General features: G+C 50.4%; 6 protein-coding genes across 6 annotated transcripts; 1 reads left to right on the forward strand and 5 right to left on the reverse strand.

Annotated features, from left to right (window-relative positions):
- Positions 1 to 1,701: 1,701 nt before the first annotated feature.
- Z517_09340 (uncharacterized protein) lies at positions 1,702 to 2,352 on the reverse strand (the record flags this gene model as incomplete). Its single annotated transcript, XM_013425250.1, has 2 exons — positions 1,702 to 2,149; positions 2,210 to 2,352. 2 exons carry the CDS (start codon positions 2,350 to 2,352, stop codon positions 1,702 to 1,704), a joined length of 591 nt encoding a protein of 196 aa, XP_013280704.1.
- Positions 2,353 to 5,007: 2,655 nt separating this feature from the next.
- Positions 5,008 to 5,430, reverse strand: Z517_09341 (uncharacterized protein; the record flags this gene model as incomplete). Its single annotated transcript, XM_013425251.1, has 2 exons — positions 5,008 to 5,324; positions 5,385 to 5,430. 2 exons carry the CDS (start codon positions 5,428 to 5,430, stop codon positions 5,008 to 5,010), a joined length of 363 nt encoding a protein of 120 aa, XP_013280705.1.
- A 572-nt stretch (positions 5,431 to 6,002) lies between these two features.
- Z517_09342 (uncharacterized protein) lies at positions 6,003 to 6,588 on the forward strand (the record flags this gene model as incomplete). The annotated part of the gene is made up of 2 exons (XM_013425252.1): positions 6,003 to 6,402; positions 6,452 to 6,588. 2 exons carry the CDS (start codon positions 6,003 to 6,005, stop codon positions 6,586 to 6,588), a joined length of 537 nt encoding a protein of 178 aa, XP_013280706.1.
- A 254-nt stretch (positions 6,589 to 6,842) lies between these two features.
- Z517_09343 (uncharacterized protein) lies at positions 6,843 to 7,094 on the reverse strand (the record flags this gene model as incomplete). Its single annotated transcript, XM_013425253.1, has 1 exon — positions 6,843 to 7,094. The coding sequence occupies one exon, from the start codon at positions 7,092 to 7,094 to the stop codon at positions 6,843 to 6,845; it is 252 nt and encodes an 83-aa protein (XP_013280707.1).
- Positions 7,095 to 8,707: 1,613 nt separating this feature from the next.
- Positions 8,708 to 9,260, reverse strand: Z517_09344 (uncharacterized protein; the record flags this gene model as incomplete). The annotated part of the gene is made up of 2 exons (XM_013425254.1): positions 8,708 to 8,774; positions 8,845 to 9,260. 2 exons carry the CDS (start codon positions 9,258 to 9,260, stop codon positions 8,708 to 8,710), a joined length of 483 nt encoding a protein of 160 aa, XP_013280708.1.
- A 3,189-nt stretch (positions 9,261 to 12,449) lies between these two features.
- On the reverse strand, positions 12,450 to 13,211 carry Z517_09345 (uncharacterized protein; the record flags this gene model as incomplete). The annotated part of the gene is made up of 2 exons (XM_013425255.1): positions 12,450 to 12,785; positions 13,050 to 13,211. 2 exons carry the CDS (start codon positions 13,209 to 13,211, stop codon positions 12,450 to 12,452), a joined length of 498 nt encoding a protein of 165 aa, XP_013280709.1.
- Positions 13,212 to 13,739: the final 528 nt, after the last annotated feature.

The following is a 13,739-nucleotide window of genomic DNA, read 5'->3' on the forward strand; positions in this document are numbered from 1 at the left end:
TAATTCGTGATTGGGTTGGGTTGGTGCTGGAAGGTCGGAGCACTGCTCAAAAACGTCCATTCCGCCATGGCTGGAGTGGCTACTTCACAGAAATACTGAAAAGCCCAGCGCTCATGATGCGAGCCCTGTTCCATTGGTACGGACGAGAGCAAGCGTGCAGATTCGGCGGATGTATCTGATGGTGTGTTTCGCAAAGGTTCGGTACTGGCACTTTGTCGCCACCTCAGCGTCGAATTGGCCACCACGGAAATTCGCGTCACCAGTGTTCCCTTATAGATGAGGATGAATTGGAAGTGAGAGCCCTTAAGCCTCGACTAACGCCAGCAGCTACGTGTACTGCAGCGAGATCTTCCCGACTGGTGTGCGCGCGCCCACGGACTGGGCATTGGCGTCGCACATGAAGATCCGCAAAATCGGCGTCGGTCACCACGATGTTCAGGGCCACCCAGCTGTCGACCGAGCCCCAGATGGACACGTATGGACACGTCCTTGTACCCGATCGACTCCTCGTCGAGTGACCAGTTGGACTCCTTGTTCATGGGGCCGAACCCGATTGTATAGCCGTCCACGGAGAGGCTCGGGTGAATAGCCTCTCTTCTACAGCCCTGAAAACCTTCGAAGTCGGTAAGATTGTTTAGCAGTCGAAAGGTGCTAGGCCAATACTGAAACACAATGGTGCACAAGGCTACAAAAATTGTCGACAGGACCACCGACTTATGAGACGGCAGCCGCCATGCACATCAGGGCTTCATCGTGGAGGCGATTTGAGAGAGTGGCGGTCAGTCAATGTGATGTGATCGTCCTGTAAATGGATATGCTTGGTTCTTTCCGACAATGATCTCCCGAACGCGAGACTTGACGGCGTTTTGTCCCAAGCATATGCCATCAACGAGAGTTTCGGGATTCATCTCATCGACAAATCCTGCAGCTTCCGGCGTCAATGCATCCAAGTCATGAGTGAGCAAGTGACTTGGTTCCTCAGTTGGGTCTGTCCATTGGTAAAGCCGCGGTCATAGCGGTAGAGGTTCGATCACGATTCCATTTGAGCCTTCCGCAGGGTCCTTTCCTAATTCCGCTGTAGACGGGCGCTCTTTTGTCAAGACGGACAGACCTGGCCCGGCAGCTGCGCTGGGTTGGAAGAGTTTGAAGTACTGAGTGCCCATGATGCCGCGGTCCGTGTCTCCATCTCTGGACCCAGCACCATCAACGAGGTCTAGGAGAAGGCTCTTTTAGACAGGTTTTCGCGGTACATCAAAGACTTGGTGTTGACTTTCCACGGATTTGCTTGCCAAAGCAAGGAGTGGTTGCAGAACTCCGGAGTTGATCGCATTGGATTCATGGGTTATCAAAAAAAGGTGCCGAGGGATGTGTCTTCAAAGTAAAGCTACAAAAATTGTCTGAGGGTTTTGGCTTGACTCTGAAAAGGATCCAACGCACCGCGGTCTCCCGCGGTCAATTCGACACCGTACGAAGACTTTCGCTTGCCAGAGTACCTATGATTGGATGGCCCTAACCATATTTCTCTGCGGTTCTGAAATCCGTGGCACAGCGATCGATGGCGAGGCAATCCTCGTGGTGGCCGAGACACGGCCATATCCTATAATAGCTTGCTCAACCATCGTTCGAGGAGGTGCGTCGAAACACCGAGGCTACTTCTGTCTAGCTATTACCAGACAGAAGGTTGCAGTCAGGGGGCGATTCTCATACTGTGATCGCGCTGCGGTAGTTGTAGCTGTGGACGTTTGGGGTCAGGGCCAGGACCAGTCCGTCGACCTTTGTGGCGGCGATGCTGGCAGGGAGGCCCTGGGGCGAGGACGTCGCCAGCCTCATGATGCGCGAGCTGACGTAGCCGCGCAGGTAGCAGTCCAGGGGCTCGTCGAAGCCCGCGCTCAGGTACTCGTAGGACCCCATGGTCCCGATCATGGGTAGAATGGCCGGGAATGGATCTTCAGCGTTGGGGGCGAACGAGACATGAAGCACCGAGCTGTTAACGATCGAGTTACGATGCGCGTGAGAAGAAATCGCGAATGTACAGCTGGAAGGGCTTTGTGCCACGCACCGCCATCTCGTGTAACTTGTCACCCTGTCGGCTTGTGCCTGCGCCCGACGGGCCGTAGAAGAGGAGATGGGGGAAATCGGCAGAAGAGGCCTGTCGCGTAGAGTCAGCACTCAAGGGTATTCTGTCAAACGGAGTACGGGAGTAACTCACTTAAAGATTCCTCTGAGCCATCCTGGCGCATGGTGTAGACCTGTATTGGTATCTTCCGCGAAACGACGAAAGATTGGAGTAATCTTGATCTGACGCTCGTCATGGGAAAGAAATTCGACCCGGCACCCGAGCTGACCGGCCATCTGACCGCGTCCTACGGAATTCTTACCAGGTGCAGCTCTCATCTCATGTAAAGCGAAGCAGAGTGTCGGCCCAGAGCTTCGAATACAGGACTTTCTCGATCGGCTCTTCTCAGGACTTCTTCAAACAGTTTTAGCTGGCATATCTACAGCCACTCCTGGACTCAGTGGGACGAAATTGCAGTGAGAAGGACGCGTCGGGCATAGTCACAACTCTTTGACCCAGTTGCTTGGTTGGCCGAGTGCGGGAGACTGACAGGCAGAACAAGTTTTGAAGAAGAAGTCTGTCCATTCATCAAGCATCACGAGATCAATCAGGAACTCACCATAGTGTACCCGGGTACAGAGCATGCTGGGACCAGTTGGCGCTCGAGCAGAGCATCGGCCGGCTGGAATATTATGACCATGAAAGTTATTGCGGCGGAGGGCGGTGTCAAGCAGACTCGGGGAGGAAGTTCTGATGAAGGGTGAGGGCAACAAGAAACGGGTGGGATTAGCATTTAATTGTACTCCGAGTGACTCTCTTCAAAACAAGAATAGAAGTACAAAAGGTTATGCAAATCATATGTTTCTACAGTGTCCATTCGACCTCGCAGTATCAGGAGCACCCTTTTGTACGCAGGTAGTGTGTCACCAAATCTCCAGAGAGTGATGATTCACATCGGCCTCGCTGCTTAATCAAGCACTCACCTCCCTCTCTGTCATGCCTCCAACTAACGCCGAGCACCACGGCGCCGAGGATGCGAAGCTCCCAAAAGCATGGAGTAAGAGTACGAGGTACACGGCTGCACTCCCGTCAACGGACAAGGATTGACCCATGTTCCTGTCGATCCGACCGAACCTCACAGAAGTCGGCAATCCACCTCAAATTGACAGCTCAACCCGGTGGCCGCACGGGAGCGTAGGGGCGCGGCCCCCTCGATAGACCCAATATCCCTCCTCTCCTCTCGCACCATCTTCGTGACCGGAGCGACGGCCGGGATCGGGCTTCGGGCGAGATGAGATGGCGAATCAACCTTCCTCTCCTTTGACGAGTAACAAGCACAGACGAAGAAAAAAAAAAAAAAGAAATTGACCTAGAAAAGGCGCAAAAGAAAAGGATATCAGGGCAGACAGAGAGGGGATCGCGAAGCAGAACCAAAGCAGAGAGACGGGACAGGACAGGAGATGACAGACTGCACGGGTGGATGTATGGATCGAGTAAAGAATATCATTCATTCATTAATTATCCCTCAAAGCACAGCGAGTTGAATGGAATGGGAGATGGGACATTGGGCACGTATGTGACATACATACCGTACTGTACGACACTACACCACACCATACCTAGGTCGGTAACTGTCCTTAGATACAGAGAGAATCACCTTTTTAGCCTAAATAGGTACCTAGGTAGGTAGGTAACCAACCAGGTACGAGTCATGGGAGTATGTAGATGAATTGGGCCACAATGCGTGCTCACGTACAGAGACTCAAAGTCTCAAGGACTTTTGAGAAGAGGGTACTACCGCTACTTTTCCGTTCATCCCCTGCTGACAAGCAGACCTGGTATGTCTCCCTAGCCAACGATATGGCAATATCCTATCAAGTGCGGCATGTGCGAGAATAACCCGTACGTCGGCAGCGGTGAGCCGCCCGTATACCCAGGGTTACCTCTAGAAATCTCCCCTCCGCCATCATTCAAGAGCTGAACAGGTATCCCGCCGACTCGGAAAGTGCTGAGAGGCATCATTTGTGTCCACACTGACGATAGGAATTGTGGCTTGTCCGCAGAGGTAACGAGTGCTCCAACAAATCGGGCTCCTGATCTCGAGAAATGAAGATCACATCCACCCACAACACCGAATCCCCAGTTCTCTGCAGGCAAGCTGAAAGCCGCTTCCAAGCAAGGGCTATACAGCCAACATCTTTTGGATGATCATGTATCTTGTGGAGGGGTTCGAATGGAAGTTCTGTAGGTTCGGAGGATAACGCAGTTGTTGGCCTGTCAGCAGAAAGACAACGGCCTCTGCCAGTTAGGCTTTAACATGGGTCGGGTTGACCCAGTCTAGGTCGAGTCGGGTCGGGTTCTAGGTCGGGTTCTAGCCGAGGAATGACTGCTACAATGATGGTTACAATAAGAAGATTAGATATATTATTATAACTAGCTTACCCGCGCCTTTTCCTTTCCCTTCCTTATACTCTGCCCTTGCTGTTGTGTCGTCCTCCGGCCTGCAAGAATATAGTCAAGTCTAGATTGGTATGATAGGAGAGAGGGTTGCTGTGTTCTTGAAGAAGTCGAAGGTAGTATCTCGTGATCAACTAGATCATCAAGCTGGCTTTGTCTTAACCTGGCTGATTGTCGAGAACTACTAGGCTGCGATTGAGTAACTAAGCGAGGTTGAATTCTTGAGGTAGTAGTAGAGGGTCTTCGATATATTGTTGGTTGAGTATTGGTATTGTTGGTTTGCTTGTGAATATTTCGGTTGATTTGTTTGTTACTTTGATTGTTACATTGACTGTCGTTCTCGTCACTGTCTTCGTTATACTCGTAAGGGGTATCTTCGTCATTATCTTCGTCGTCCTCGTGATCGATATTGAAACTTTGGGGATTGCTTTCGGTCTTCACCTAGACTGTTACTTTGGTTGTTACTTTGATCATCTTCTTGAGTGTTCTCCAGATCAAAGTGAAGGTGGTTCTTCTTCATCATCATCGTCGGATCGTTCATCATTATCCTCACCCTCACTAATTAAACCTCTGACACGATCTTCCTCGACGAGATCCTCCTCTTCATCATTCATATCATCATCTGTATCCTCCTCCTCTTGATCCTCAAGGTCTAAGACCGCGAGCTGTCGATATTCCTCCTGTAGGACCATTGCCAAGGGACTCGTCAGCAACAGGCTGATCATCAATACGCTCAGTCTTGATTCCGGTAGTTGGCTGAGGGAGAATTTCTTGAGCCATGCCAGACAGATCGTTGTCGCTGTTACATTGACTGTTACATCAGTAAGTACCTCTTCAGTTAAAGAAGGTGAAAGGTAGAGAAGGAGCTTACTCTGTATCTGAGTCCAGGAGAATTGGCATTTCGGGTAAATCACCATCACGTTTATTTGGATCCATGATGATAGAGACAGTGAATAAGGCCTGATATATGTCAGCACTAATAGTAGAAGGTGTAGAGAAGGATGAATATTATATAACTTACCTTCTCAGGTTCTCACTCACCCAAGGGTTTGAAATTTATTGTAATAGGGGTACTTTTTGAGTAGGGTAATTGTCACAGGCTTTGTAACAAGGTACAGGATCAGTATAGAGAGTAGACTGACCAGGGTTGATGAAGGGAGAGAGAAGATGAGGAAAGAAAAGTGTTATAATTGGCTGAGGAAAAGAGTCAAGGTGAGGCAACAGTCAGAGGAAAGTGAAGTGAAAGTGAATTTTTCTGCCTCACATGTGAAAATTTTTAAATCTTCACTTAACTCTCAGTTCTCTTCTATCCTCCTTCATCACCTTCCTAACTTTACACCCTTTCCATCGTCTTCATATCAAGGTAAGTCTTTCTCCTCCCTTCTGTAACAGTCAATGTAACAACCAACATTTAACTCGTCTAAGAATGCCTGCTGCTAGTCCATTATCAACAAAGACCGTAAAAGAGAAAAGAATACAGAAGTCTCTCATGGCTCAAAAACGAACCACCGGAGGCCGAGGCAAAGGCAAGAGCCTTGCAAGTCAAGTCATGAGTCGAGCGGCAACTGCTAAAACCCCCCGTGTGGTTCTCCTAGCAGGAAAGAGGCCACCTTCTGAACCGGAGAAGAAAAAGCGTCGCTTGAAGCCAGGAACTATGTCCCACACTGATACATCTCTTGTTACATTAACACTAACGATATTCAAAGCTCGTGCCCTTCGAGAAGTCAGGAGATATCAAAAGAGTGACCGACTACTTATCCCAAAGGCACCTTTTCGACGACTAGTCAGGGATCTGACCCTCGACCATATGCTGAATGCACGATTCCAAGCGTCGGCGATTGAGGTATTACAAGAAGCTTCCGAGGCATTCCTTGTTGGAGTTCTCGAAGGTATGTCTTACTAATGGTTACATTGTTTGTTACATTACTAATGAGCTAGATTCAAATCTCTGTGCTATCCATGCCAAACGCGTCACTCTCCAGACTAAGGATATGCAGCTAGCTCTTCGAATTCGATGTGGCTTGCGTACTGGTGAAGGAGGGAACCCCCTCTTTCATCTCACGGGGATCAAATAAGGAGATAATAGTTTAAGAAGAGTACGAGCCTGAGCATGACAAGGTGAATGGGCATAACAGAACTTCTACTTCCAGAGGGTACCTACTACACATAGTGATCAGTAGGTAGTAAGACTCCTCTATGCAGACTTCATAATAATATTGATGCTGTTACAATTGCTGTTACATCTTACTCTTAGACTATTACTAAGTAGGCTAATACGCACCATCTAATACCATCCCATACTAGATGTTGTATTTTTATAGAACCCCATCTACCTTAAGTAGATAATGGTCAGTCCTAATGCGGGGTATGGGCCAGACCCGACCCGACTTGACCTTAGCCCGATATATATCGGGTCGGGTTTAGGCCGCCCTACCACTCCAGTCTGTCCTGCGTATACGGCTATGGCCGGATCCTCAGGTCTCTTCCTCATCTCCTGTTGATATTGCTTGTCGCTGCTTGATCTCTTCTTCTCGCGCTTGACGATCTTCAATCGGGCTTCTTTCAGGAGTCCGTCACCCATGGCTTCTCTCTCATGTACTCCTGCATGACATGGCGCCGCACCATCAAGCCATGGACGCGTTTGTTGGGACGGATGTCGAGTACACCAAAAAGCGCATGGTGTCTGCTGCTTATTTGTTCAGCAAGTACAATGCCGTAGCCGTGGAGGTCATCCCCAGCAGTCATCAGCAGCACCCGTGGGTCAAACCGCTCGGCCGCGAAATTCTCAACCGATTCCAGCACGATGATCGGCCCGAATTCAGTACCATCTTTCTGTCCAAAATTGGCGATACGTCGCTTGATTTGCCTTGGCTGAAGTGACACGTGAGAAGCCGGGCACTGAGGTTGTTAGATAGCCTGTGATGTGCCTGAGTTAGGAAGTTCAGCAGGATCAATTGCACCGGGTTCCTCAAGGCTGCAAAGATACATGATAGGCTGTTTGCACGAGGCCTCTATGGAAGAAATGCGTGGCTCTGGTGCTTGGATCTCAGAACCGCTTTCGAAACTCCGTGGAAACATTGTAACTTCAACATGGATGCCGACAGAGCTCTCCGACGAGCCTTAGCGGGCCAATTTTTCGAAAAACATGTATAGTTGGCGGCACGTGTGCCGAGCTGGCTTGAAGAATGGCGAGGTTGAGCAATGTGTACTGATGTATTGCTGTTCAGGCTTTGGTCGATTTGCTCACCGACTCGAGAGAAAACCAAAGAAAGCTACTCGAAACAAGCGAGCCAGACGATACCGCGCTGGATCAGAATAGTCGTTGGGCCGCTAAACTGTACAAACGGCCGGTCTCCCCAAAGGGCTCATCGAAGGTTTTCCAATTCCTACAAAAATATCAGCATCAACACTCTTCAGCGGTGTTCCATTGCAGCGGATGGACGGTGCTCACTGAGGCGAGGCGTGGGCACGTCTAGCGAACTCACAAGGCAAGAAAACCAAGCGCAAAGCACGCGAACGCCAACTGGAGGAGTCATGGCGGATCGTACACAATTCATCTCCGCTTGATAGAAACACGCTTCACCCCAATCGTGTCCCTGAAACTGGACGCCATTGATGCCGTTTCCCAGGCAGTGAGTTCTGGTTCGATGTGTGCCTGCATCTGCTCCGTCTCGATTGTAGCCGAAGCTTATGACCGCAAACATGGCCAGCGTCCAGACCGCAGTTGACGCGACATTGCGACATTCTTCGTGGCTGGCATTCTTCACGTCTGATCTCGACTCTGTCATTCTGATTGCGTCACGATGGAGATGGGCCGCGCAAAACCACCCTGGGGAATTGTCAAAGCGCGTCTTGAGGCCATGGTAGCTTTCCACGTAGCTCCCAGCCTTTGCACCTAATTCAGTGTCTGACCATGCCTCTGTGGAGTATTCCAGACCATCCTGCGAGGATGTTCACTGTCCAGTGCCCTTTCTCTCACCATGACCATCGTGTCACACTAGTAGCAGATGTAGCAAAGCAGGACCATGTGCATGTTACCGCTCATCTTTTCGTCCATGTACGGGTTCCCGGTAGTGTTGGTGTTCATGGTAGCCTTCATGTAACGTTGGTCTCGGTGTGCTCCTTCGGCGTGCCGCGGTGCGCGCAGTAGTGATCTCGTACCCGTTTGCCCTCTGGACGGGGTGGTGGTCGTCTTCAGGAGCAACTACCTCCTCGAGATAGCCGCGGGGCGTTGTATATCGAGTGAACCGGTGTTCCGTTTCTGCTTATACCATTAGTACATGTCAAGATTCTCAACCTAGTCCTGCAGTGGGCAGTCATAGAATACTTACATGCTCTGTGGAACGCCACTGCTGTACGCCGGAACAGCGTACATCTGGCTCGGGCTTGGACTGTGTGGCGAGGCGAGCTCACTTCCTGGCATCATCGGACCAGGGCTCAAGGAATCGCTCATCGGCATTGGATATGCTGGATAGAGAGGGGGCGACATGGTAGGATCATGTGAAGACACAGGGCTGGAGAAGGTCCCAAGCTTACAACACGAGGACGCTGCTGACTTGTCACAATAACTGTTACAATGACTGTTACAATGATTGTCTCGCACGCTGTTGAGCGTGTTCGGCACCCCGAGCGCGTTCATCAACGAATCATCGCCATGCGGCTCGTCGGCCTCGGCTGCTTGTTCGTCAACAGCAGCGTGGAGCTCATCCCGCGTGAGCAACGACCGAGCCCAGGTGCTGTAGCTCATCGTATCATCTCGACCCACGCGAACTCGTGCATGTACGTAGTTATAGTTTTTGACCAACAACCCGACGACATCCACCACCTGTTTATGTTCCTGCGCGATGCAAACTCCCTGCGCATCGTAGAGGGCCACCTGAAGGGAATCAGGGAAACGGAATAATCTGTCGTAGCCTTCGGCGATGATGGGGTAAGTGGCGGCGTGTACTCGACATCCGTCGAAATGGTCGAGGCCAATGTTGAGCTTTTGCCGGGTACCATTTCTATTGAAAATTAGATATGCTCATGTGTACGTGCGCGTGCAGAGTAATACTGGCTCTAAATCTGTCCCTCCTTGTCTTGTCATGCCCAAAATGGCGATTTGAGGGTGCTTCTTGCAAGGGTCTGTTGATTTCGCTTGTGTGCCACTCTGTCTGTTTCTGAACTGAGACGCAAGAATCTGTAATGAATAGCAGGAATACAAGCACTAGATGCGGTGCTTCGAGTATGATGCGGTGCGTCGGGTGTGGAGGGGTAAAGGTAAGGATTATTCTGATGATGCTGCTCGACTGTGATCGAAGGAGTGCAGATAGTCGTGTGGCAAATTATGTCGGGTGATCGAAGGGGCACAGGGGACGGACTCATGATAAGACCAAAAGTTCTGTCACTTCGGGAGATGCTATGCTAAAACAAATGAATGCTTGCATTGTACCGAGATAGCCTACCGACCCCCCCAAGCCTCCCCAACCTCGGAACCTCCCCAAGCCCCCGCTGGCCCTCTTAGGGTAGATGCCACTACGAATTGCATCCATTGCTTTTCACCGCCTTCTGATTGCTTTGCTCGTTTCGCTGCGGCGCATAACATTGGAGTCCAAAGAGACAATGCAAATGGACGAAGAACATTCGGACGAAGCTGTGTACGCCACGCAGTTCTACGCACACTTCCTGCAAATCCAGACTTGACAAGATTGGCACTTGTTCACATATGCCTATCGGATGTACGAGGACTCCGGGAGCTGCCATCGATTGGGCAGCATGGTCTCCGAAGTACAGCTCAATTATCAGCACCGATACATGCAGAGACATGCGTTGCACTCACAGGGAAATGTTACTTACCCCCCCAGGGGCTCAGATAGATGACAACTGCACTCTAATGAGCTGACCACGGCATCGATCGATCATTCTCGAGACTACGCGTGAGATGAATGTCTCCCCTCATTTCATGTACGAGAAAATGCAGATTGGTGGGCAAGGCGAAGAAGCAGGAGAGATATATCAAGGTCATCTGTTCCTCAATTGACACCTCCAGGTTCTTTCAAATTCTGTTGCACCGGGTGGTCTCGGAACTGGTCTTGTTATTTCCGACACATATCTAAAATAAAGGTGGCATACCTTGTAAAGCATTAAAGAGTTTCTTGATCTCGGGGCTTTCCTCAGAGTTATTTTTCAATGCTAGATCTCCAGTAGTGGTCCTGTTGTCCGTATCGGATTGTTGTGCAGGAGAACCTCGCAATTCATCGTACTTGAATAATGATTCGGTAGTCGAAATTCGTGCAATCTGTAGGAGAAACGGCCAGAATGAAAGGGATGTGTAGATGAGAGTATTCGTCAAGGATTTTCAAACATACAGAATTGCCTTTCTTGTGCTTGTGTCGTACTTTATGGGCATTGCCCCGTCAACCGCACTCCAACGCTGCGCTTCAGGGTCCTTTGGAAGCTGAAGGTTATACTCAAACCCTGCCGAAGGGTTTCCTGATAGATGAGAGATATTCTTGTTTTTTGGGCGAGCTCGGCAATGCTAGTATCGATCTCCGATACGAGTTTCAAAAACTTGGTTTTCGTCATGGATTCTTTCCACGAAAGAAGAGGGAAATGAGGAGGGGAGGACCGAGGAGAGGGAGACCGAGGAGAGGAAGACCGAGGAGAGGGAGACCGAGGAGAGGAGGGAAGACTGAAGAGAGGAGGGAATGGCAAGTCGATATCCTGGACTACCGAATTGCAGGTTGGTATCCCCCCTTTGCCACCTCGCTGGCCTGCACCTCTCCGAAGACCCGTGAAGCTCGTAGGGTTGAGAGAGTGCATGGGTCGAGCATATCGTAGAGTAAGAGGCAGGAGCGGGCACCGGTAGGCAACATAGCTGCAGCCTCAGCCCTTGTCTGTGAATTGCATCCCCTTTCGAAGCAAATGAGGGGGGAGGTGGTTGAAGGCGTGACAGCTTGTTGAAGGCGTGACAGCTTGTTGTTGGCTGCGGGTAGAAATGCACGTCAATCACGGCATATCCATTTATGCGAAGGCATATACCTATGACCGGTAAGCGAGAGCCTAGAAAAGTCCCGACCTACCCTCACCCAGCATAGCATTTGCTGCCAATTACACACTCTCAGCTTCGTACAATTCTTTGGCGGACTCTGACACTTTGCCACTCGTGGCGTTGGCGCAAGTGGCCAAATCCCCGCATGTAGTTCGGACTTCCTTTCCAAACTTCATCATAGTCCGGATGTAGCGTTCTGTGTTGGCAAGATTCATTAACCTCCTTGTCTGCCGCAGCAGTCCGGCCCGGACCTGTTTGAAGTATACAAGAAGGACACAATTGCGGGTGCAGGTCCATCTTGCGGCCACACAATCAGACACTCTTCTCGACACTAAAACGTGGGGACAACCATCTCAACCCGAACCACCCGATCTCGAAACAATGCCGAAGCCACAAGCACCATTCGGTAACATCTTCAACCTACTCCGGCACCAGCAATTCAGGAGGCACTGCTACCGAGCAGTCTGTCAAGAAAGTTCAGGGAGAGGAAATGACAAGATCGGCAGAAGAAGCGAAAAGGAAGAGACGCGAAAATAAAACCGAGAACAAAGCCGGCGAAGACGGAGTGCGACACACGGCACAACGGCCCCCGACGGTCTATTTTACCAGTGAAAAGACTATTTGGCAAGGTCTTAAGAATTGGGTGGAGCTTCAGATCCCTGGTTGCTGTTCGTGCCAGGCCGTGTTGATCAGACCATACCAGAGGATAGCCATCCCAAGACAACTTCAACAACAGCGGAGCAACTCTCGTGCGCACCGTCAAGTTTATTGGAGACGCGTTAGAGGTGAATAAATTTCGATACCAGTTGGGCGCGCCAGGTTTCTTTTGTCGGGCCACGGGAACAGGCACGGTTGACGCGCGCCGGCAAGCCGAGGCGAAATAAGAGTGACGCGTCTCGCAGCGGATTAACGACCTTGATCCTCATCTTGGGCCCTCAGGTCCTTGAGGTATGCTTTGCGGTCGAGAAATTTTTGGTCGATGAACAACGACATTTCCATAGTCCAGTAGGAAGCCAATATCTCCTGGAACTGTGTACATTCATTTCCTTCCACCTGTGACGGCGCGAGTCGAGGCTGGAGGTGATCCATGAACAGGTTATCCGTGACCCGGGGATAATTGAGACTGGCCCGGAACCAGTGCGTGTGTTTGTTGAGGTTTTCATTCGTGACGGTGGTTAAAAATCCAGGTGGAAGTGGAGAGTTCTGATCCGTATGTGTCGCTTCAACATTTCCAGATATTGCCTGCACGCCTCAGTATGACTCAATCTTCTCTCCGTCCAGTTCGTCCACGGCATATCCACTTGGCGAGAACGGAGGATGTAGCGTTTCTACCGGTAGAAGGGAGGGAGATCTACTCTGGGTCAGGAGGACAGGTGATACAACAATCTTGATCGACAAATATATTGCCAGTCCATGTCAAGGCTTGTCCAGAGAAAAGATAGGTTCCAAGGTTCGTAAGGTTGTTGGGACCGCCATCTGACCCATGGCGTCCATCCGGCCACGTACTGCATTAGGCTGGTACCTTAGCTTCATGTCATGGTAGACTAACAAATCTCGGATGTACGCGTCGGTCGTGACATATGTCCGGTCTCGAGGGATGCTGCGAGGGATTCGGTCGCTGTCAGACAGCACAAGCGGGACCGTCAATGGAAGATCGCTGAGGCTCATTTCGCCCGAGTCGTGGATCGTGAATGAACTGGTATCAGGAATGCCTTACTGGAGATAGGCAGTACTCAGCGATAGATTGATTCCGTAGTAGTAAGTATCCCTTTACGTATAGTAGTGACAAGACTCGAAGCATGAGAAAAAGATGCTTCTCGGATGCGAGGGGCATCACGTACATGCGCCAGTTGAACGCGCTACAGGAATGCGTGTTTACTGCGTGAAAACCCTGCGCCAATGCGCCTCTGAATGCGCTGTGAATGATCTCCTCCACTTCCCATTCTTCACTCCCCTCGATATCGACTGGGTTAGGTATCTTCACACCGTCTCGCGCGTGATACGCCTGCAGTAAGGAGCCTACAGTAAGGATACGTAGAAATTATGGTGGAGTTTTCTATACTTTAGTGTAAGACCTCAAGGCTACCGCACCCCTTTTTTGGTGGCGCATGCTTCTCGCATGATTCTCGCATACGTATCTCATGCGATTCGCATGCGCCACCAAAAACCACGCGAATCGCATGCTATGCTCATACG

This window comes from Fonsecaea pedrosoi (genome assembly GCF_000835455.1).
Source record: "Fonsecaea pedrosoi CBS 271.37 unplaced genomic scaffold supercont1.6, whole genome shotgun sequence".
Lineage (NCBI taxonomy): Eukaryota > Fungi > Ascomycota > Eurotiomycetes > Chaetothyriales > Herpotrichiellaceae > Fonsecaea > Fonsecaea pedrosoi.